The sequence below is a fragment of the Corvus kubaryi genome, unplaced genomic scaffold (genome assembly GCF_017639235.1).
Source record: "Corvus kubaryi isolate FWS band 111438036 unplaced genomic scaffold, C.kubaryi_AGA036_p1.0 78, whole genome shotgun sequence".
Lineage (NCBI taxonomy): Eukaryota > Metazoa > Chordata > Aves > Passeriformes > Corvidae > Corvus > Corvus kubaryi.
This window is the reverse complement of record NW_024582065.1, coordinates 8,084,252-8,108,706: the sequence shown is the minus strand read 5'-3', so window position 1 is coordinate 8,108,706 and position 24,455 is coordinate 8,084,252. Positions and strand designations below refer to the sequence as shown.

At 45.4% G+C, this 24,455-nt stretch overlaps 1 protein-coding gene across 4 annotated transcripts in view; it reads right to left on the bottom strand.

Annotated features, from left to right (window-relative positions):
* Positions 1 to 24,367, bottom strand: part of CCDC187 (coiled-coil domain containing 187) — a 34,717-nt gene extending 10,350 nt beyond the window's left edge. For 2 of the 4 annotated variants that reach the window (XM_042052658.1, XM_042052661.1), the window contains exons 1-16: positions 22,388 to 22,755; positions 21,543 to 21,612; positions 20,498 to 21,105; positions 18,582 to 18,680; positions 15,894 to 16,022; positions 14,862 to 15,571; positions 14,406 to 14,497; positions 13,641 to 14,320; positions 13,100 to 13,199; positions 8,348 to 8,523; positions 2,709 to 2,806; positions 2,215 to 2,325; positions 1,813 to 1,916; positions 1,167 to 1,297; positions 552 to 673; positions 241 to 428 (exon numbers count right to left, since the gene is read on the bottom strand). In XM_042052658.1, coding sequence (XP_041908592.1) covers positions 241 to 428; positions 552 to 673; positions 1,167 to 1,297; positions 1,813 to 1,916; positions 2,215 to 2,325; positions 2,709 to 2,806; positions 8,348 to 8,523; positions 13,100 to 13,199; positions 13,641 to 14,320; positions 14,406 to 14,497; positions 14,862 to 15,571; positions 15,894 to 16,022; positions 18,582 to 18,680; positions 20,498 to 21,105; positions 21,543 to 21,612; positions 22,388 to 22,622 — 3,653 coding nt within the window. In that variant the 5' untranslated portion in view covers positions 22,623 to 22,755. Of the gene's footprint in view, positions 1 to 240; positions 429 to 551; positions 674 to 1,166; positions 1,298 to 1,812; positions 1,917 to 2,214; positions 2,326 to 2,708; positions 2,807 to 8,347; positions 8,524 to 13,099; positions 13,200 to 13,640; positions 14,321 to 14,405; positions 14,498 to 14,861; positions 15,572 to 15,893; positions 16,023 to 18,581; positions 18,681 to 20,497; positions 21,106 to 21,542; positions 21,613 to 22,387; positions 22,757 to 23,265; positions 23,310 to 24,017; positions 24,102 to 24,258 lie in introns of those variants that run through there. The other 2 variants (XM_042052660.1, XM_042052662.1) reach the window with 2 other exon arrangements.
* Positions 24,368 to 24,455: the final 88 nt, after the last annotated feature.

Genomic DNA, 24,455 nt, shown 5'->3' with positions numbered 1-24,455 from the left:
TCCATCCCTGAGGGCACCTCAGCCAGTTGGTGCCTCACACAACAACCCCAGAGGAGGCTGCAGTAGAAGCTCAGCTCTGCTCTGGAGACACTAAAACCATGCAGGCTCCTTTCGTCTCTTCATGTTTTACTTGCTACTTGCTTCTTAAGAAGATTTTACATTTGTTGTCTTCCCCTGAAAGGAGGAAAACCTGTCCTGGCCGAGCAGGCCTCTGCCGGTGCTGCCCCCCGTGCCCCTCACCGTCTCCGGTGGCCCAGCCAGGCCAGCTCGGCCCTGGCCCTGTCCCGCAGAGCCTTTCTCCGGAGCCGCAGGAGCACTGCCTGGTGCCGAGCCCGCAGCTCCTCTCCCCTCAGGCACTGCTCCACCACAGCCAGGCTGGAACCATGGAAGGTGCTGGAGCCTCCGAAGTGTGGAACAGCTGCGCTCCACTGGGGACAGAGCAGAGCATTGGCATCATTGGGTGAACAGTTTGATAGAGGGGCTAAAACCAAAAAAACCCACCAACCCAGAGAAAGAAATGCCCTTCAGACTATTTTGAGAGCTGGTGTTACCTGGCTGTTGGAGCTGGCCTGGCCACAGCTCTCTCCAGAGTCCCAGGTCTCCCCGTGGGAGAGATTCACCTGAGGTGACAACAGACTCAAGGCGTGGTGGCTGTGCAGTGACTGCCTGTGATCTGCTGGCAGGGATCCCAAGGCAAAGAATTAACATCACCAAAAATAAAATACTTGAAACAGAATGAAAAAAAGAGACCCAAAAAATGACTCCCACAGTACAAGTTAACATCCATTCCTGAACTCAAGGTGCCTTTGGCAAATACTTGTCAGCTGGGCACGTGCACTGCTCTCAGCAGGAGCCAGAGGAGCCACTCCACAGGTGTTCACTGTCAGGAGCAAGGTATGGACAATAAACTTCCATATAAGTCAAATCTTGATGAACAGGTAAAAATTAAAAAGTAGGCCCATCAATAGGGTAAATAACTCTCAGCTCCCAACACAATTTTCTTAGAAGGGCCAGGAGTGCAGAGGAACATGGCCATGGTTTAAATAAGCACAATAAACATAAGTATTTAGGTCAAAATTTTCAAAATTAATTAGAAAATTGTGTTCCAGACCAGGTTAAATGGGGCATTTTCTCAATATCACCAAATCCTTAAGCTTCATGTTCACCTCCTTGAAGCACTGAGCAATATGAACCTCCTCCTCGAGGTTTTCTTTCTCCCACTATTTTAGGATCCACTGGACTGTGCTCTTTTTCTATCTTCAATGCAGAGTGTCTCAGTGAACCCATCTCTTGATTACTGAAGATAAGAAGGTAAGAAAAAGGAAATGCTTTCTTATTGCAGTCAGAGATACAATTTCAATTCCTAGCTTTCACAGCCAAGTCCTCTGTGACAAAGACTGAATCTTTTTCAAACCAGAATGCCGCTCATTTTTATGTGATACTGAAAGTTTTACCTGTGCAAAGGTGCCTTTCTGGTAATTGCATCAATAAGACCCTGGAACCAATTCTCATGTCTTTATACCACTTTAAATTAACATAAAAAAGTGCACAGACAATATTCTAATTCACATCAATGATATGATGGTAAAGCAAAATGAAGAAAATGATACTTTTCACACACGTTTCAGAGGGGTTCCTCCTTTTTAAAAAATACAAAATCTCCCAAAACATTGCAAAAGCGTTAATACTGTAGTTTGGGCATAAATCACAGTAAAAAGACTATATTGGAATTATTTTAATGCCCCAAAATATTCACATAGGCAAACCACAGGCCAACCCTTGGAGTGCCTCGCTGTACCCTGCCTCCTGTACCTGGCAGCAGCAAGGTCACCTTCCAACCAGTGTCCTCTCTGTGTCTGCTCTGCGTGGTACACTCTTGTCACAGAAGGATCACTGCCTCTGGAATTCCTGATCTCCTGCACACACAGAAATTGTCACACACCTCAGTGATCTATTTGAAAGGCATGACATTTAAGCCTTTTTTTCCTCATCTTCTTGGGGAAGCACCTGGTTGTAGATAATGCTTTTCCTATGCCAACAGTTCCTAAAGAGCTGGATTAATTAATGGGCTGGATACTACTCCCAGGGAGAAAACTGTGTGGGTATATGAAGGTAAGGTGGAACAACAGCTCACAAATTGCTGCGCATTCAGAACTGCTCTCATGAGAGTTGAGGCCTAGAGGTGTTGACACAGGATCTGAAATCATGACTTACCTCTGAATTGTGCTGCAGCAGGTCCCTCAAAAACCTGTGGCTTTCCTGAACCTCTTGCTTTGCTTTCTCCCTCAGCACCATAAGCTGCTGTTTCTGCTGGAGCTGATGAAGCTGTGTTAGGAAATGACACATTATAAATGATATCTTTAACCAGGTGACACAACACCTGAGAGCTGGGGGGCAAAGGGCAGGACAGGAGCTGCACAGCCAGTTTCTGTCACATCCTGCTGCCCTGGGCAAGAAGCACAAATGCTGCTTTGGCTGCAGTACAGCAACATCTCCTTACCCACCAGAGCTATACTGAGGTCTCCAAACAGCAAACTAGGGATGGCACCTCACCTTTATAGTCCATGGGGTTATAAACCTGACTCAGATCAGCTGATGCCAAATGATTATGGCCTAAGCACACCCGAATCTGGGGATAGGGAGCACCTTTTTACCTGGGAGAGCAGGACTGGAATTCCCTTTGCTCCTTACACAGGTTTCCCACTGACCTTCAGTTTGTGAGCCAGTAGTAGGGAGGTTTGCCTCAAAATGTCCAGATGGCTCCTGTGTTTTTCTTCCAGCTCTGGGTGGCCAAGGTCTCCCTCACCTGCAGGAGTTTAAGGGACCATCACAATGGGAATGTGTACATTGTTCCTAACGGCCTTTTCCTTTCAAATCCTCCCTGGGCCTATTTTTGGAAGCCTCCCTAATCTGACATCTGCCTTTGTTCCTGAAATAACTTCTCTGCATACATTTACTTCTTCTGTTATAAGTGTAGAAGGGAAATGCCAGTCCTGCACCCTGTCAGGAAATGTGTGAGCATAAAGTCCTGCAAGTATTGGGAAGAGGCAGGACTTGAGGGTCCATGCCAGGAGAGAGAAGGAGTGAGGAACAATTCCTGTTCTAAGCCTGAATTTCAGAGTGTGGGTTATTGTCTCTTGGTCCCACTTCTTTGCTGCACTAACAGGATCAGCACCACTGGGTACAAAAGAAAAACTTCCCAACCTTGTGACAAGGTTTCCCAAGTGACAAAAGTCACTGCTTTAGGAACTCGAGCAGCATCCTGCGTGTCCCCTCCATCTGTTTTGGGATGCAGGCTGGTTCTTCTCTTTTGTCGCAGGAGGACACAAACCCCTGGAAAAAAGCTTTCATTTTTGAGTGGGGATGTTTTCCTTCCTGTTCCAGGTGCACTTATTTCACTGCTACTTCCTCATTGTACCTCCCCTGCCTGTGTGACAGTGCAGCTGATATTATGTTTACCAGCGAAATGTTCTTGGCTGCTTGAGCTTCTCAGATGAATTGCTCAGCTTATGCAAACAGGTTGTGTGTTTATTCTGTGCTGTGCCACTGTCACAGCAACCAGAGTCATAAAAGAATTGAAGTGTGTGTCATAAATAGAAATAGGTTTGGCTTGGAAACTCGAGATAAAATCTCTATCCAGGTCACCTGAATCCAAATTACCCCGTGGTGCAGGATAAGCCCATGACATGCAGAGTTTGTTTTTGCTTTGCAGACTGAAGGGTCTTTAACACAGAAGGAGCAAAGATGTGGGCTTGTTTGCATGCCAGGATGGGTTTTGTGTTTACGTGGGTGTGAGTGAAATAAAATATTAAATCTTTGAGCCTGGTGCAGATTTTCTATTAGAATGCTGCTCAGTTTTTATAAACAGCTTGATTGCAGATTTCACTTTCCTCCTACAGTGGTACTATAGGAGGCTTCTCTTAACCCCCTCCTTTTCAGAGTCAAGAGACTGGATGGAAATCTCACCCTTTATTTTTGTAATGGGCATTTCCTGGTTTTGAAGGGTGGTTTGAAAAGGCAAAATCATACTAAATTATCTAGACATGCCAAATTATGGGTTCACCCTTACAAAAAGCTTTTTGATTTTAGCCAATCTTTCTAATTTTGAGGACTGCATCAGGCTCTTTAATGCTGATAGTTACTAGAGATGATTTTGTGCAATTTTGTGCAATGGAGTGGATGAAAGAGCTGGTTTTAGTGCAGGGGAGTTTTATTAGTGGTTCTAAGCAATATCATAGAAGAAAAAGACGAGTGAACAATTCTTCCATGGGTCCACAGATAACACTTTCAAAAGCTCCTTCAATACTAACAAATAAGGTCATTCTATAAAAAAGAGTTACAAGCTAAGTTGTCTGAGTAGCTTTTAATACTAATATCTGGGCCAGTGAGAAATATGATCATGTATTAGGATATAATTTAAAACCTAACAAATATTTTCAAGCTGCGCCTCAAACTGAACAATGCTGTTGTTCTGCCCAAAGCCCACCCAGTGTTACTGACCTCAAAGTGATTAAAAAGTTTGCTCTGATCTCTTTTCCTTCCTTTTGAACATAATTTTCCTAATTGTGGCTATTTCCAGATGCATTTCTTGTGTTGCAACATTGTGCATTAAAGAAAATACCATCTGGCTAAACTTCACGTCCTTTTAGGTGATGATGAATGGCATTTACTGCCTACCCAGATAGCTTCAATGTGCATACACTCAGCCTTGTGAAAAAAATGCTATTTATTAAATCACTTTCCGCTGCACCTGCAGAATCTCAGCAAAGCCCTGTAGAATCTCCCTGACATATAATTAAAAAAGCCAGGCTAAAAGTCTCATTTTTCTAATCACTTGAAGCAAGGCAGAAGCATTTACTGCTGCTTTACTCAAGGACAGCTTTTTCTCTTTCTGCCCATGTCAGCAATCAGACCAACCCAGTTATTATAAAAATACATACTTGCAACTTTAGCTGTAAGCACAACTTTGGCTGCATTATTGCTGGAGGTGTATGAATATGGGGTGTAAATTGTCCTGAAATGCTGCTGTGGAGTGGAGCAGCAGATCCAGAAGGAATTTCCCCATTTGCCCCCATTCAGGCAGTCCTTCCCCTGTCCAAAATTCCTGTGTTAGCTCAATTGCTTTATTATTTCAGGATGCTCTTCAGGTAAGGTGAAATCCCACCCAGGATTTCAGCACTCAGTGTGCAGGAAAGGAGCTGCAATGATGACAGGTAAAAGGGGGGAAGAAAAGAGCTTTGGTAACTCCTGATCACAGCTGAGAAATGCAGCACAGGCAGTTTGGCCCTTCTTCAGCAAGACCTGTGAGCCAAGAGCGATCCCCAAGCAAGAGACTTGAAATGTGAAGGCTCTGCCTGTTCCCCCAGGAAATCCATGGGCTGATCTGCACTCTGGAGAACCTCGGAGAATCTGTATTTCCACAGCTGCTCAATCAGGTCCTTCTCTCCTCTCTAAACACGTCTGGTATCCCACTTGCCACTGAAGAGTGGCTGCTTACCAAACAAGGGGATTAATGTGGCCTGTGCTGCTCCTGTGCTCTGCATATTTTGTGTTTATATAAATCCTCTGGTGTAGAGGGCTGGCCGGAGTTCAGATTCCAGCCAGATGTTGCAGCACATGGCAGTGCCTCACCCTGCTGCTGCCCCTTCTCACACAGAGCTGCAGGACAGCTCTTGGCTCAGGATAGCAACAGAGCTGGGCCTGAACCTGGACCTAACCAGAATCCTGAATTTCCGTGGAATGCTCCTTCTGTTCCTCATCAATTATTCTAAACTCTCTCAGTCAATGACACCATCATTGCAGACAATTCCAGAGGTGCTGGAAGGAAGACTGGAGCTCACTGGAGCTGTGGGAAATACAAAACACAGCCTAGGATTTGGGAGGGAACACGAAGAACTGCCTTAGCTCAATGCTCTCCATCAGACCACAATTAGCTGAAGCCATGCTGATACACTTCTGTGCTGATTCCACTAATTTAATAATTTCTCCCTCTTCCAGAAGCAAGAAGGCAGCTCCCTCTAGTGATATGAGAAAATATGTCAATCAGCACTTTAGGGGAAAGATGATACATGTAAATATATTTCCCTTGTAGTTCAGGTTAAAATTCTGCATTTTAAGAACAGTGGGAAAAATTAAATTCACTTTCCTAATGCAAATTACTCTGAAGCAGTCACCATGCTTAAGCTTCAACATTTAGAAAATACTTTTTTAACAATTAATTTGAGCTTAAATTTTGCTATCTCTCAAATACAAAAAAAAAAAAAAAAGGAAACAAGAAGTCTGGTCTGATGAAATGAGACTTCTGGCTCATTCAGTCCAGTCTGGCTCAAAGACCATTCCCTAGATTGTAGGAAGGGGCACAGGCAAAGTGGTGTATTTTTTTGAAATAATCAAATTATTTATTTAATAGAAATACAGAAATTTGGGTACTGTGGGCTGTATTCAGAGGACCAGCTGAAATAGCAAGGAAAGTATAGCTCACCTCCTCAGCTCCCTGTGGGAGAGACCTGGTGGTTTGGCAGGAATGACAGAAAGATTTTACACACTGGTGTAATATACAAATCTCTTCCTTATCAACTCATTGGTTATACCAAGTTTTGTGCCTAAACTGATGAGAAATTCATATAAAAGCAACGTGAAATAGTTCCCAGTGCTACCTGTGGAGACAGTTTTTGTTCACCACAGCACGTGCTTATAGGATTTGCAATTCTGGATTTTATACTGGCTGTGTGTAAAAAGAAAATTCAACAATTCAGGACAAGTTCACTGTCTTACCCCAGGCAGTAAACAGATACAAATATTTTGTGAATATCTTCTTCTGTCTGCTTTAAGATGTTTAAAATGAATTTTGTTATTTTGCCAAGTATGTCCACTACAGAAAATCTTTCTTTGACACAGCAGTGGGTGGTCAGGTGACGTGTGTCCCTCTGGAAGGTAAATACGTGCATTTGGCAGCAGTTGTAGAATTACACCTCATTATGCTGCGTGTGCACGGTGACTTCTGTGTCCTGTGAAAGGACAGAGCCAAACTGCTGGGCGATGCCTCCGAGCAGACAATGCAGCCTCGAGCCTGAATGCCCCGTCCCTGCTCAGGGTGGTGACAGACCCACTTGTGACCCATATTTCAAACCCACATTGTGTCCACCACAACACTTCTGTGCCACCTGTGCAGCAGCAGGGCCGTGGTGGGAGTGCTGCTTCCCAATCCAGCAAATACTTCCCAGCTCCTGCAAATACTCAGGGAAGGGGAAGGTTTCTCCTGGCAGAGACACGAGGTAGCAGCTCCTGTTGTTTCTGTGGTGAATAGTGGATGGATGGGTCTTGCAGAATTGGGGCCCTTAGTTATTAATAGTAAATAAATAGGTTGTCTTTCGCTTAGGGAAAAACGCTTCAGACAACAGCCTTGCTGCCCAATCGTCTGAGATGCCCAATCGTCTGAGGTCCCTGGGGGTAGGGAGAAGCACAGTGAACAATGCTGGCTTCTCCACCACCCCAAAATCCAATATTATGTATAAAATACTGTGAGGAAAACAATGAAGAATCCTTAATAAGAGCAAAGGCTTTTTGTAAGTACCCTCTTTGAGGAAAGGTTATCTGATCTTGTTCTTTTGTCTGGGAAAAGCCCTTAAAACAATGCACCATCTGCTCCTGTTTGGTGGGAGCAGGCAGAGATCTCTTCAGACAGAGCGGTCGGCACGCTACTGGTCGGCTTTTAACCCTTTCGGCCACAAACTTCCCCTTGTTTCCGTGCAAACCTTTGCTCCGGGCAGAAGTGGCGATGTCCTGCACCCTGGCCAGCCCTGAGCACCCTGCAGCACATCCCTCCGTTCCCCCTGCATCCTGCCCACGTCCTGTGCCTTGATGTCTCTTGCTGTCCAAGGAGGACAATATCCCACACTGCTCAGATGGGATAATTATGAAGAGTTGATTGTAAGGCTCCCAGACCTTCAGATGATGCTGGGAGGTGCTGGAAATGTCTCTGAGCTAAATGGGGTTTGTTCCATCTGTAGCTGTCACTGTGAGCTGAATTCACACCTGTGACAGGACAGCATGGAAAAGGCAAAGAGTTTCTATTGCACTTCATGCAATTTTAATAATAATTTCATATAATCTCTTAGATTGTACATGAATGTTGAGAGGACAATTTTTCATGTACCCCTTTTTCACCTTCAAAATCTGGAACAGAACCATCTATTTGAAATTGCCCCTCACCCCAGAAGATTTTTCAGCCCTAGCCAGAGCCATTAGCAAGAATTCTGTTGCACTGAGGGACTGTTCATTCTATTGCCACAGCACAAGAAGTACCTTGGGAGGGCACTGAGTGTCCCTCTGGGAGATGCCACCTTACCCAAGTCCTGCTCAAAGCCGTCAGTGCTCAGAGTGGCAGAGGGCTGGAAGCTCAGGCTGTCCCAGATCCTCAGGCTCTCTCCACGAGGCTGGTTGGCCATTTCCTCTTGGTTCTGAACTTTCAAAGTAGTCTCACATCCATAGTGATCCCTCCGTGCTGTGAGTTCTCCCTGCAGGCTGTGTCAAGGTAACAACAATTGCTAAGTTTTTGAGATGTGTATAAAGCAATCTTTTGAACTAAAAAACAAAAGTTCTTTCATTTGAACAGAACTGTTACGTTTTGTTAAATGGAAACAAAAGGCTCCCTGAGAAGTCATACCTGCCAACGTACAAAATCTCCTGTCTTGTACCTTGATGCTGTCAGGAAAGCTAACAGCAATCATTGTTACCTACTCTAATTACTGCTCTGAAAGAGCTGGGTATTTTTCAAGCTGGTGGCAAACAGAAACAACAACCTTGCAGTGTGGAAGCTTAATTTATGAGGGCTGCATTGTACAATCTGTGCCATTGTTGGGACTTGGTTGCACAATTCAGCTCTGAACCTTGGCAAAGAAATCTGTTTAGAAACACAAAGTACTGAGCTCTGTTCCAGTGTTTCTGGGACTTGTGCTGAGCATGAGTCTGGCCCAGCTAAAATCTGGGAGTGATAAATATGTTTTAATATTTCAAAACAATGCCAGCACCAAGTCCCGCAGACGAAGACCTCAGCTAATTGATTTTACTTTGTTTTGGTCTGTAACTATCTGAGCTTAACTAAAAAGATTAAGAAAGAAGGTGTGAAAATGGGCATTTATTGATCAAGCCTCAGCTGAACCACATGCGGGAGCACTGAGACACTGAAATGGTGACAGATGTTTTCTTTTTTATACAGAAAAATGAATGTGGAATTTTTTTTTTTTTATCGGCAATCAGCTTAGGGAAATCTTATTTCATTTTTCTCATTAATAAGCTTTTCTTTGTTTTTCATGACCCAGAAACTGCTAAAACGATTAGTACAGCTTCCACTAACGCGTCTTGGATGTAGTCTTCAGAAAGCGGGAGCAAAGGTGGATGAGAGAGAAAGAACAGAGGAAACAGGGATTTCTTAAAAAGCAGTTGTAATATTCATTGATTAAATGTGCTGAGTTTTGTCTCTGCATTTGTGTTGTGATGGTTGTTTAGGCATTGTTTTCTCTGGCTCTTGGGAAATGCCTACTTCTCTTTGGGTCTGTGTCCTGGCAAGGGCATTGGTGGAAATCAATGCAGATTCTACAGAAAATACTGGGTTTACACAGCAACGCCTGCCCTCCAGACACAACCAGCTCTGCATAAACCACCACAACTGCCAGATGAGGCTCTTTGGGTTTGCACAAAAGAGAAGGTGTTGCTGGGTCCACAGGAGGAGGCAGAGCTGTGATCCAACAGGTGGCTCTCCAGCCATCACCCTCTGCCCTTCAGGCCACCCAGAGCACTTTCAAATCTGAACTTACAGCAAAAATGGTATGATTTTTTTGACTGTTGAGAATGTAGCCACTTATAAAGGTAACTGAAACAAAATAAGATGGAATTGCCCACACATTTTCTGGCGGTTTGGAGAATTCCCATCAGTGAGTGATTTGCATCAGCAACAAATCTCCGCCAGCCGCCCCTGCGGATGGCAGAGCAGCCAGGCATGAAATGGGAACATTTCTTATGGAAACAGGCACCTGCGGGATTTCGTGCATGAACATGAGCCGCTGTTTTCAGGGCTATAATTAAACATGTAAACAGCAAACTGTGCTGTTGAAACTGGCTGTGGAGAAGGTCATGCTCAAGAGCACTGAGTTTGGAGCGCTGGGTGCTTTGTATTTGTGAATGAGGGTGGCACACAGTCAGTTTTAACAGGTGGCTTTGTTCAGATCAGGTCTTGAGAGAGACAACTCTTGGTCTGTTGTAGTCAAATGTGGACTCCTAACTCCTTAGCAGTGGAAGTCAGAGCACAGACCCAACTCAGCTGCTTTTACCATCACATTTTCTAACCCAGCTCCAGCTACATCAATGAGAGCTCTACAGAAACAGGTTTACGAGACCGAGAACACAGCACTGACCCCTCCTGTTAGCACAGCCTGTGAAGTTTTGTGTGCAAGTCAAGAGACAGGCTCCCTTCACTGCCTGCTAACACTCCCCACAGAGAATGCATGCACTCACAGTGCAAATGTTCTGGAGCAGGAGAAATTCTGGCCCTGCAAAGTTCGTCAGTCACCTCCTTAGAGCACCCTGGTGCTCCTTTGTCAGGTGGCTTTCTGTCTGATCTGATCTGTAGTGAATCAGTTGATACCAGATCAACTTCAGGAGTGTCCAAGCTTCAGCAGAGGTGCAAAATTAGACTCTAGATTATATGCAAATAAAAGCTGAGGACAAAAGACAGGCTTTTACTCTGAGCCTTTGTATTAATTATCTCCTTTACCAGTAGCTAAGGAAGGGTTAGGCATGGGGTGGTCTTTCCTTTATGTTGTCCCCTCACTGTCACTGCTGCTGCATCACAGGGAGCCCTCAGCCCACCAGGAGATGAGTTTGGAGTCATTCACAATACAGCCACACTTTCCACTTCTAATCTCTAAATACAGCGATATTTTATCTGCAAGTAGCTCTCCTCATCTTTTGAAGCAGCACTTGCAAGAGGGTTGTGATTTATTGTTTGAGAGGTTTTATTGGTGTTTTTTCAGTGATGCTCTGAGGACTTTTTGACTCCGGCTGCTTTGCTTTCTCAGTAATTGCATTGTTCAGCAGATCAGTGCAATCTGTCTTATTTCTCCTTGGTTTGATGCTTGTCCCTTACAGCTGGGGGGGCTGTTCCTGTTGGGCCCAGGGGGTCCTGCACCTACCATCCATTCCTGTGAATTTGGGTTGTGTCAGGACAAGAGTGATGGACCCCATGGCTGCTGGGCTGTGCTTCCCAAGGTTCAGTGCAGACACAGCTCTGACTCTCTCTACTGCACACTCTCAGCGTCCAGCGCTCATGTTTTATACATTTGCCATCTTCTGTGACAGAACAGCTCCATAATCCTTGCAACTGATCTCTCGGAGCAGAAATCAGCCCAGCCTTTGTGAGTGTGGTGGTTGTGCACAAAGAACAGGGGTTTAACTCTCAGTAATTCCAGTAATTACTCCTCATAACTTTGGTAAGCTCATCTGTCTGGACTTACCTTTCCAATTTTCATTTTCCTCATGTTTGCTTTGCGCTGTAAAGCTGTAAACAATCTTCTTGAAAAGAATGCTGGGCCTAATATCCCACCTTCAGTTAAAAAGAGAAAAACCACTCCTTTTCCCACTAGAGAAGTTTAGCTGCAGGTAGTTTGGCACAGCCAGCTCATTCCCAAGCACCATCAGAGTGCCCATGGAGCAGAGCCAGACTGTTCCTGCCTGGGCAGGACCCCACAGCACCAACTCTTCATCCTTGTCTCTGAGCGGGACACCGGGGACGTGCAGGCCAGTTTGCTGCACATAGGTCCTTTCTTTGGTAATGCCTGTCCAGGTCACATTTAATCTTCCAGGGCTCAGGGGATTTATTCTCTTGGGGAAGACGTCTCTGCAAAGTCGTGTGGCCTCTGTGGGGACTCTGGCTTTGTCCTTCTCTGTGGCTGGGCACAGACACACTCTGACCTGCAGTTAATGTTTGTCCCTTCATGGTCCCCCTGTCACCAGAGAAGACCCACCTGGGGCAGTTTGCTCTTTAAGTCAGGCCAAATTCAAAGGGGTTTCTCTCGACTGCTCTCTCCATTAAATATTTAATTAACGTAGGCTGACAACAACCTACATTAACGTAATCCTTGTTTCTACAAGTTTCCTGTTCCCAAACCAATTTTCCACAAATCACACGTGTGCTGTCCAAGGAAAGGTGCTGTGTGTGAGCAGGTGTTGCTCGGCACGCACACAACCCACAGACCTGCAGTGACGGGAATCCTTCACTCACTTTTAGTGGCAGCAAAGCGAGTGAAAGCAATCACACGAAATTAATCTTGTAATTATTCCCCGCCCGAAGGAGGCCGGGGCAGCTTTACCCGGGCGCTCGCTCCGTGCCCGCGGCTACCGCCGCCCTCCGGTGGCGAGAGAGCGGCATGGCAGCGCGCCCGGGGCATCACCGGAGCCGGGATCCACCGACCGGACCCGGGGATCCGCCGCTCCCGGGATCCACCATTCCCGGGGAAACCACTGCTCCCGGGAACCCACGGGACCCGGGATCCACCGACCGGACCCGCGGAAACCACTGCTCCTAAGGAACACCCCGGACCCGGGATCCACCGACCGGACCCGGGGAAACCACTGCTCCTAAGGAACACCCCGGACCCGGGATCCACCGACCGGACCCGGGGAAACCACTGCTCCTAAGGAACCCACGGGACCCGGGATCCACCGACTGCGCCCGGGGATCCACCAGCCCCGGGGAACTCACCATCCCCGCTATTTATTTTAAGTCTGTGTAGCACATTTAGCAGTGGATAATATATCCAGCTCTGTTATTCCCAGTTTTCCAGCTACATGGGGTTGGGTTTACATTTCCTTTCTTACTTGTGGAAAAACCTAGGCAGCAGAAGGGGAAGTGATGTGTCCAAAATCAGTGGCAAAGCCACAGATAAAATTATGAAATGTCATTTCACAGATGCAATGAGAGGGAAGTGAAACCTAGAAGACCCACTGCCCTGAGTCTGGCTCCAAGCTGAATTGGTGCTCCTTATTTTAAATACATGTGCATGAGGCGCATTTAGCAGAGAATAAAAGATCTGGCTTTGTTTACCTTCTAGCGGGGAATCTGTGAGCTGGAGAGGCTGGGCTGGTTATTGGCTTTTCATGCCACAGACTTACGTCCACCTTGGAGCCCTTATGCACAGGGAAACCTTTTTAAAAGACAAATGAAGACATTTAATAAATATGGTCTTCATAGAAATGAAATGGCCCAAGCTTTGGCATCTATTCGCTGCCTACTTACGTGTGAGCACTTCACCTCCATACAGCTCTTCTTATTCACAGGTTTTTAACTACGTGGGGTTAAGTTTATAATTCTTTTACTTCTGGTAAAGCCTAGGCACCAGAAGGTGAAGTGACGTGTCCAAACTTGATGGCAAAGCCACTGATAAAATTAAGAGATGTACTTTCACAGGTGCAAGGAGAGGGGAGGAAAGGAAAACCTAGGAGAGCCACTGCTCAGGGATTTTCCAAGACACAACACTTCCAATAAATAGCCAAGGGGAGATGAAGCCTAACCCCTGCTTGTAGCTTTGGAAGACCTGGGCAGTGGCACCTGAGCATCCGTGCTGTGTCACGTCAAAAGGATTTACCTTGCAATGTGTTCCTCAGGTCTCCTGCGGAGCTGAGGTGCCTCTGTCCTGCACTATGAGTGATCCAGGGCAATTCTTCCCTCTCAGCATTCCCACCAGGCAAAGGAGTTGGGATTTCCTTCTGTCTGTCCACGGCTGTTGCTCCCTCAGTGCTGCCCACCAGGCCAATCCTGCCCAGTCCATGACATTCCCTATGGGATGCCTCATGTAGCACATCAGGATCTGTGGTGTCCAGAAGCGTTTGTACAGTCATTGTCCTGTCTTGCTCATCCCTGGAAGTCTCAGGTTCTCGGGCAGAAGGAGGCTCACTGTAGAGGTCCAGAGTTGTGTCTGTTGATTGTTTGTCAGCAGAGCCTTTAACCCAGCTTGCTGCACTCAGCCTCTCCCTTGCCATGTCAATCTTTTCTGCAAGTTCCTTGGACAGACTATGAATGGTTCTCACTTGATCCTGCTTGCTTCTGTGTGGAGAAAGTCCAAAAGATGAGTCCTTGGAGGAAGGTTTTGCATCTTTCTGAGGAGCAGAAAAGCTCAGAGGAGGTGAATGCAGGGCTGGAGGAGAGCAGTCCCTCAAGTCTTCACATTTCAGAGGACTGAGAAACCAGCACTGGGATTCCAGTGGTGCTGCAGGACCTGATGCCTCCCCTTTTTTAGGTGATTGAGCTGTTTCTAGGAGTTGATTCCTGTCAAAAGAAACAAAAGAGAGGAGTATGTCTGCAGTGTGAGCTGAGAAAGATGCTTTCTAGGATGCCTTTTATGTGTGAGTACCTGCCTCTGTGATCTTTAGGTGATAGAGGAGAGGATGTTTCATCCATCCAGGCCATGAAACTCGTTTCCAGGATTCCCCCACTGGTTTGCTCCTGAAAGAGAAGAGCCCATCAGTGTAAGCACTAAACAGCTGGCAACAGAAGGGTAATATTTGGGTTTTATTCCCCTTAATAATTGGCTCATGTAACAGGAAAACTGCTCACACCACACAGCCAACCTGTTTTCTTCACTCAGGCAATGGAGATTTCCAGGGTTTTAGCCCGAAGTCAAGGGTTCCAGCCCTACTAATGAGCCCAGCAGTTTATGCCATAATTATAAGCTAATTGCTCTATTTTTCTAGATAAAACTTTTTCTCCCTGGCACTTCAAAGCATTTGTATGAAGTGTTTCATGTCCTACACGGTGCTGCACTGATCAAGATTGGAGGGGGTTCAATCTGCCACTCCTTAGGACTCACAGGCTCAAGTTCACACTGAGGATTTCCTTTGGCGGAACCCGTTTTCCCAATGGATTTGTGCATCTCATCAGGACACGTTTTCTTCCCAATAGCTTCTTTTTGCTTCCTGTACACTTCTTGTAACCTCTTCTTCCTCATCTCTGCAGCCTGCACCGAAGACTTTTTCTCTTCGAGGAGTTTCTTCTTTCTTTCTGCCTTTTTTCGGTACATAAATTCCCGAACGCTCTCAGAGCTGTAGGGGTGAGGTTTTTTAAGGTTTCCCCTCCTCTTTGAAGATTGCTTAAGGTTTTCTTTCTCAGACCCTTTCTGTCTCTGAGGAGATGCACTTTTTCCTCTGCTGCAGCTTCCTGAGGTGCTGGGTTTGGCTCCATCTTTCACTAATGAAGGTTGTATCCCTTCCCCACTGAAGGCAGAGGGAATGCCCCAAAGTCCTGGTGAAGGAGAATGGATCCCTAGAGATTGCTGTTTCACAGCATCTCTGGGGAGCCTGATAAGTCTGTGTTCCTCACAGGACTGGCTTTGCAAGAGAAGGTTTCTGAGTGCTTGGTTTGCATCCCCTGCTGGTGCACTGCTGCCCCTTCCAGCCTTGCTGGGAGCAACCACAGAGCTTTGGAATCCAGGGCTCTTCCCCACAGGTTCATTTCCCTTTACTCCGGAGCTGCTTTCCATTGCTGGCATTGCCCCAAGTCCTCGACCTCTTTCCAAAGGTTCTGTGGGAAAGATTTGGAAACAACAATGATGTAATTACTTCAGAGAGTGACAATTCCTGTGTCTATAGTGTGCATCTCCCAAGCTGCTTCCTACTGCAGCTCTGAGGACTATTTGCACGTGTCTGTTGTAAAATCTGGGATATTCAAGGGAGAAGATAAATCTGTAAAGGTGAAAGGTGAAGTTGCAGTGGCCATTTTTTTTGCAGGAGCCATTAAAGAAAGGTGCTCAGAAGGGCCTGGAAAGCTTTTTTCAATTAGGTTTAAAACCCCCTGTTGTAGTTTGTGTGCCAAAACAACCAGTGCTGTAGAGGGGCAGCTATACCAAAGGTCTTTGCTGTGCTCTGCTCTCCAGGTCTGCTCCTCAAATGTGGAAATGGAGGGGGTGGACCCAGCAGCCTTCTAGCCAACTTCTGACCTTCTCTCCATGCAGAAACACCAGGTAGATTCACACCTGAAACACAGAGTTTGTATTTAATTATTAAAGCCCCACATGTTCTTTGAAAGATTATTATAACTCTCTTATTCAAGTCTATTTAATGGTGATTTCCAGGAATCACAATCAAGGTGTGGGGAGATAAAAAAATCAGTCAGAGCAGGTTTAAAATTTTTTTTTAAAGTTGGTGCTACTTTGATAACAAAACATTTTTAAAGCACTCAAACTTTGGAGGCTGCCAGGGTCATGAATTAGACAAATTCAGGAGTGCTACATGTGAAGGTTCAGTGCTTTCCCAAGGCTTTACCATCAGCATTTATATCATTTAACACCTGTGGTACATTCACACAGTTCTTACAAGTTTTACTCAGAAATCACTGACTCCCAAAGGCCTCAAGTACACTGAGAAAAGGTCAGGACTTCCTGGGTACCAGCCCATTTGAGAACTGAAGGCAAGGGGATAACAAAATTATTCTTTTCCTTGTGATTACTTCAAACTCACCAGAGGAAACTAATTCATTTTTAAACTGGTGAGAATCAGCAGGATGTGGTGTGGAAGAATCAATGAAGGATACAGGACGAGGGACAATGTATAATGCAGAAATAAACAGTGCAGAATGCAGCACAAACAAATTACTCTTGCTTAATAGGTGGTGTCACATAATAGACAACATTTATCACTGTTTTACTTCATAATTTCAGATTGCATTCACAGCATGCCAATACTTGTGCATTTATGTATTTATTGCAAACACTTCTCCAGCACAAGGTGGCTGAACAGGTACTTAGCTGGGTTTTGCATGGAAATCCTCACCCCCAAAATCTCCCCCAATTAAAACACTCACTTTTTTTTTTTTTTAATAGGAAAGATTTTACTCTGAAATCAGTATCAGCCTCAGCTCATGTGGTTCAGTGCTCAGTCAATGGACTGAGCCAGGCTTTTCAAGCTGCTGCTCATAACTTGTCTGTGTGCTGAGCTGTGGGCAGCACCTCGGGGTCAGGGCAGCTGCTGGACACAAAGGACTTTCCAGAGACTGACTGGTCAGTGGGATTGCCCTGAGACTCCCCTATGCTTTGGGAACAGTGTAAGGCAACATCTTCTCCTCTGTACCATGGCCATGGCTGGAGTCACAGCCACCAGCTCTGATGTCTTCATTTGCAGCAGCCTCCGAGATGCTCTGCAGGCTCATGTGAATCGTGTCACAAGGGGAGTGATGTTTTTCAGACAAGGAAGAGCTGCACTCCCTGTGGGGCTGAAGTCACTTCCTATAATCCCATGGATTTCCTTTGGAAGCCTTCAGAGGAATTATCACCAGATCTGTGCGTGGTGTTCACAGCAGGAACACACAGGGAATTGCCAAGATCTGTTGGGCTCAGGAGTGCTGGGATCCATCCATGTCTTTAAGGAAACACCTTCCTGTATCACTTTGGCTTGTGTTTAGCAGTACTGAAAATGCAGGGTGCATTTATTTTGTAGCCTGTCTTAGTTCCTCTGAATGCACCAGACAAATTAATATGTGGAGCAAACAGAACATTGCTTCACATGTTGTTTATTTCAATTAAATCTTTTTTTTTATCTGCATCGTGTTCATTAACTACAGAAACTATGATGCTAAAGTTCAAGAGCAGCCTGCATTCCTGATGAGAACAGCTGATAGAAGAAAGTCTTTTGATTAAATATTCTCCTGGGTTTTTTCCTACCTACGAACAGATGAATATTTTATAGCTGTGGTGACTTAATTTTTTGTTAACTACAGCAAATTTATAATTCATCAAATTCCTGAGTACTCTGGCTCTGACCCCTGCCCCTCATTCATCTCTTCATAGCCCTGCCTTGGCTCTTTCAGTGACAGAAACTAATAGCCAATAAAGACACCATGACACTGGCAGTTACAATGATGAATGCTTCACGTAGCATGGTCTTATTATGACCCACTCTCAGAGGAAGAGCAAGCCATTTTTCAAACAATCCATTAAAACAAAAAAACCCCAAAAAACAAACAAAAAAAAAAAAAAGAGAAGGAAATTATTAAATATTTCATGCATTTTAAATCATACTTAGGTAGTAGAGCACACTATGCTCATAATTCCATCTGCATAGAATTAGAGAGCTTGGATTTTTTTCTTTCTGCTGCACACAAGTTACTTGGTGACTTGGCTGGTGTAAAGTACAACCCACAGCACTTCCACTTCTTCCCCACAACATCTGAATGCAACCACTTCTATGCAAAGCAATAGCATTAAATGGGTAAAATTACACCAGGGATTCAAAGCTGCCCTTAGAAATACCTGCCAAATAAAACTGAGAACCAGCAATTGAGACTTGGATAATTAATCCGACTTTTCACCGCCTTGATTTGGTCCCTGCTTGTCACGCCAGGAAATCCCTGCCTTTAGTGGCACCCTTAATTCATTAGGGAAACTGAACTGAATAGGTGACAGACAGCTCTTCCCATCAAGGATGTATGACTTATTTTTCATTTCTGATGATTTTTGATCCTGGCAGGTCTGCAATTCAGCTGCTCCAGGCAGTTCTGTCCATCAGTCCTTGTAATTTCTCACCGTTTTCAGCCTTACCTTTCCCTGCCACTGCTTTCTCCAGAACACAGGATGTGGATGAAAGCTGCCTCTGGTGTTCTGTTTGGATTCTCTGTGCTGAGCTTCTCTCTCTTTGGTCTTTAATCAGGAGGGGAAAATAAATCACAGAAAAGAATTAGTGTAGCTAAAATCAAACATGCTGAACCCAACAATCCAATCCCAATCCCATTCCCTTGGAATGTAAAAGCAGGAGTGTTTTTATTGAAAGTGGTCACAAAAAACGCAGGACTCCTTTTTTTTATTTTTGTGGTATAGATGTGCCAGCAAAGGAAGCGTTGGCCTGGATCCATCCCTGAGGCTGTATCCATGACGCTGTCTGTCCATACCACGGTTTACTGTGCACACAGCCCTGACCTAACAGCTGCATCCAGTGGGTGCAGTGGGACACCCTCCCCTTGGTATCTCTGGAGATCCAGGCCAACCTTTCCATGCAGAGCAAACACTGAGTACTTGGGGAAGTTCCCAGTTATGATACCTCATTGCTAACCTGGGATCTTTGGGGCTTTTTTATAATCCCTTCCTTGTCCAGGGATGCTAAATCCTTCTCTGCCTGGTATTCTGTGCTCTTCATCAGGCAAGGAGAGAGCAGACTTGGGTTTGGAGCACTAAAACCCAGAAAAAGAAATGTTTCAGTCCCATTAGGAGCTGTGCAGATGCTGGTATTCAATAGCTGAGCTCCTGCATGTGTGGAAAGCAGCACTGGGCTCCCAGGGCTGGGCTGCAGGTGTCTGACAGAGGGAATATCTGGCAAAGCAGCTGTGACACACTTTTTGCAGCAGTAGAGTATAGGCAGACAAAGTGAACAAGATGCAGCTGAACTGAGTGTCTGGAGCTGTCAATCCCCAGCCTCAGAGTCTGTGTCTGTCCTGCAAGCTGAACAGTTTGTCTGGCAGTTCCCTCACTCAGTTGCGTAAAATGGTCTGGGTTAAAAACAAACTAAACAAGCCTTCCCTTGGGAATGTCTCAGAGAGGCTCAGCTCTGGCTTCTGGCTTTAGGAGGGGTAGCATCAGGCAGTGGTGACAGAAAGTGCTGCCTGATGCAGCTGGAAAGGGACACGTGGCTCCCACAGACCTGAGGGCAGCACCACAACATCCCTGCAAAAGGTGACGGGGAGCAAATCCAAGGGAAACGCCCCTGGAAGCTGGCAGTGTGTGACAGGGATGCCAGTGCCCAGTGAATTAACACTAATGCTATTACAGCAACAAGATTTATTATGTGCAGCTTTTCAGCTCTGCTCCTCTAGTGCTGTATTCCCTCAGTAATCCCCCTTGGCTGAGGCTGCCGGGCTGGCCCTGGGCAGCTCCTGACTCCACGCCTTGCTCCCAGCAATCCGAGATCTTAAACCACACTAAACTGAAGTGACAGCTGTAGATGGATGGTTCTTTGGCCCCAAATTTAGCAGCAAAGCAGGATAAGGAGGTCTAATAATATTTGCTTTCAGAACCACACCAGTTCCACTGAATGAGCTGATAAATCCCCTGTAATGCCTCTGAACTACACAATTCCTGCTTTAAATACCTGTGGTGCCTTTCCTCCTTACTGTACTCCTGGCTCCTATTCCATGTTTTATATATGGCAAAAGGAAGAATGTGGGAGGAAAGGGGAGAAAAGAATAGATTTGCAGCAAATTCTTTACTATTTTGAGGAAAGAAATTTATGAATTTGTGTGTGCTGGGGAGGAAATCCGGTGAGGAAGTGAACTGAGCAGTGGGATGTACAGCACAGGGAGGTTTGTAGCTGCAGAAATAAATGGATTTATCACAAGAACATGGGTGATGCCCAGAGATACCACAGGGAGGGGTGGAATCCGCGGTGAGTTATTCAGCTGTGCCAAAGCACTGCTAGGGAATACCCAGTTCCAGCCTTTCTCCATGGATTCCAGACTGTCACTGACCTCTGTAAGCTGGAGCAGGAGGAGCAGAGGCCACTCTGCACACCTTTCTTTTCAGGGCTCTCTTTGGCAGGGGCTCTTTAGCGAAAATCAGGCGCTCCTGCTCTTGAGCTGCTGCTTGCTGCTTTCTCTTCTGCTCCTGGATCCTCTTCTTGAGTTGCTCTAACTTATTTTGGGGTGATTTTCTCCACAGCTCTTCCTGCTTCTGATCTCTGGCCTTGCTGGCTGCCGAAAGATGGGATGTGGGAAGCAGGAGAGCCGTGGGCATGGGAGTGCTGCTGCCACACAGGACAGAGAAGGAGCTGCTCCCTGCACAGGAGAGAAGTGGGCGATGCAGGGAGCAGGGACATTTTTCCTTCTGGACTGGGAATCCTCTTGAATCTCCCTGCTGAAGGAAATTGTCCCTTCTTGGGCTGTCCAGGCTCTTTGCAGGGACCCATGTTCCAGCTGAGCCTTCGCCATCCACAGCCCAATTCCTGGCAGGGCTGCAAGGTCCTGAGGCTGCTCTGGGGGCCAGAGGGGTCATTCTGGACGGGCCAGAGGTCACAGCAGGGCTCTTGGGCAAACAGGTCTGTGAGCGAGTAGGGAAGAGAACAGCACAGCTTCCCCCTCTTAAGAAAAAGAGAAACAAGGGTCAGTATGTAGGAGGTATTATTAAATTTGTATAAATACACTGCCATGAGTGACTGCTGAGCTTGTACGTGTTCTGATGGCGACCTCGGCGTCTCCACAGAATCAGCATTTTGCCAGTCACCAGCAGTCTGGCAAATGAAGATAATATTAGGAGAGTACAGTGCAAATTGTGATCTGATAAGAGAAATTATGAGCACGGGCAGAGAACTGATATCAGGCACTGCCTTCCTCCTCTGCCTTGTTTGTCACAGCTGAGGGTGAAATTGCTTGGTGACTCTTTTGTTCCCTTTTCATTCTAAGGAACAGTAAGGTTCTAAACTTTTTCTGAAGTCCTGCATCCCAGAATTTTAAATCCCTTTACATGTGCCTTCACCAGCTCACCCCCCAAGTGCTGTACACTCAGGTTATCATTTACCTGTGGGCTGGAGCAATCTCACTGCTCTTTTTCTCACTCAAAGCTGTTTCGTCTTTGTTCCTCTCGCCATCTACAGCACATCAAAACCACGTCAGTGTCAAAATGTCAGAAATATGCCTTAACCATTAAATTCAAAGAGCAACTTTTACTGGGGACTATCCCCCAAACAAACCTGGCCCAGAAATATTAAATAAATATAAAATAAACAAGAAATAAACATGAAATAAACATGAAATAAGTATTAAATAAATATTAAATAAATATTAAATAAACATTAAATAAATATTAAATAAATATTAAATAAATATTAAATATATATAAAATATATATTAAAGGCTGGCAGCTGAAACTGTTCCCAGCCGATAAACCACCTCAAAAACAAATACCCAGCAGATGTAAAAATAATAAGTGAAGTCTGTTCTTGTAATTAGTTTTTAAGAATGTTCTGGATTTGAGTTACATTTCCTGCTTTTTTCTTCTCCCACTTTATCTTTTAGAAATGATTTTAAACACATTATGTAGTTCCTGCCAAAGTTAGCAAACAGAATGCTGCATTTACATCACTTCAGTTGTCTCTGGAGAATAAACCCTCAGAGGAGAAGCACAGGGAGCTTTTGCTGTGCTGTAGCTGGTGGGTGTTAATGCTGCAGCTTTTGCTTGAGTTCTCCCCAGCAAGATGTGACTTCCTGAGCATTGTGATATTTTGCTGGGAACACTACAGAAAGCTGATGAAAATACACACTTGCCTCCATAAAGAGGGGTTTTCACTATCTCCTGCCACCTTCCCTTCCCTCCAGCACCAAAGCAGTCCCATCTCAGCGGTTTCCCAGTAACTCAGAACTCACCAAAGCTCTTTTCGTGCCAAAGCTTTCTTCTGGCTGCCTGTGATTTGGCACAGCTCCACGTTTGATGATAAAATTTGTTTTCAATCCTTTGTAGCTGTGAAAAGGCAGATTTTTCTTTTGAAGGGAGACATATGTTTTGGTTTATTTCTGGAGTAGTTTTTTGCTGGCATCCGCTGCTTCTCTGATTAATTTTGCAGCTCCTAGTTACTGTGTAAATACTGGCCTGTCTGAGCATGTTCCATGTGGTATTTCCTACAGTTGGAAAGAATGCAATTGACTGGGAGGATAAGAGGTGAAATCACCTCTCTCCTTTATTGCCACTTTGCAAGTATGTGTGCCTCAGATTTTTACTGATGTTTTTAAGAACAGCTTAAGCTGGAAGTGACCCCAGCCAAGAGCAACTCCAGCAGTGGGATGCTGCTGTCAGGTCTTTGCTGCGCAAGCAACACCCTGTGGATTTGGATAATATCCTGAATTTATCCAAGGAATGTCAGTTACGGTGGCAGCTGCTGTGCTCACAACTCCATCATGTTCCCCACGAAGAGGATGATAAGACAGGGAGAATCCAGAGGATGTCCCAGCTGTTGTTCTGCTCAGGGCTTCAACCACAAGCAAGGCAAAGCTTTGTCTGTTCTTGTCATTAAGTTTGTGAGTGTTGTGAAATAGGGTAAAATTATTTGCTTTTCCCCTTATCCTCTCTTTGTTATTTAGCAAATAAAGAGGTGATGTGTTCACTGGGAAAGAACAAACAAATAGCAGGTTTACATTGCTTTCAATTACAATATTTCCATGGAATTAAGCCGTGGAGGTGATGAACAGGCAGCTGACAGAAAGAGATAAAGGTTTGTGACAGCAAGTGCTCCCTGAACTGCACATACCACTGCTTTGGCTTCCTGGAGACTCTTCCAAGCCAAGGCCACAGCTGTGGAATCCAGAGAGGAAAAATGTTTTAGCATCTCTTCACTATTGACAGTTTCCCCTCATGCCCAAACCAGGACAGATCGTTGAGCTGGTGGCTGAAACACAGAACTGCTCCTGAAAAATTGTGTCTGGGCTGCTTTTGTATCTCAATGTGTGCTGAGTTCCATCAGAGCTAAAGATCTCTGGGCTATGCTAGTGCTTATTCAGCAAAATCCTTGCTGATACTAGCACACATTTTAAAAAGACTGAGCTGAATTTCCCAATTCAGTCCTATTTGTAGTAGTTGCTTACAAGAAAAAAATCCCATTCAGGACTAGTCATGAAAGAATGGCTCATGTCTTTTTATGGAAAAAAAAGTAAGTGCCACATCAGACACAGAGAAGCTCCTGCTGTGAACTCACTGAATGCACTCGACAGAAACTGAGCTGTGATGCTTTCAGGCTGAGGAAGGTTCACAGAGCAGGTTTCTTTAGAAAGCAGCATGAAATGGGGGGGTTGGTGTTGCTGTTAGGGCTATGAACAGTTACAAAACTCCCCAGCACTCTCCAAACTTTAAAATATTTGCTCCACTGTGCCTGAAGTCACACAATCCAGATTAAACTAAGCACTAAAGTGTTTCCACAAGAGATAAATCCTCGGTTTAAAATAAAGTTACCCAAGTCTCTGCTATGACTGTGCAGAGCAAAGTGGAAACTCATTACCCACACACCAGTTAGAGGATCCAATTCTCCAGAGGCAAAGCTGTTCTCCATCTTTCGGCTCTGCTCCAGCTCTGCTTACTCGGTCTCCATGTCTGAAACAACCATGCAAAGGGACCAGTCACTGCTGCCCTCTGAGAACAACCCAGGGCATTTATATGCTGATGGGAATATAAATTTTCTCATCTCTAATTGCTGACTGCCCGTGAAGAGCCTCAGCATTTACATTTCTGTGGTGTTTGCAAATCTTACCTGCTATTATTAATTTCTCAGCCTCGTGACAGAGTTTTAGGAGAGACACGGATATGACAGAGCTGGTAAATGTCCTGCCGTGGGTCAGTGCGCTTTGCAGAGCTGCCTGGGAGCTCAGGGATGGTCAGAGAGTCAGGAAAATCAGCTCCATCCATCCATCCATCCATCCATCCATCCATCCATCCATCCATCCATCC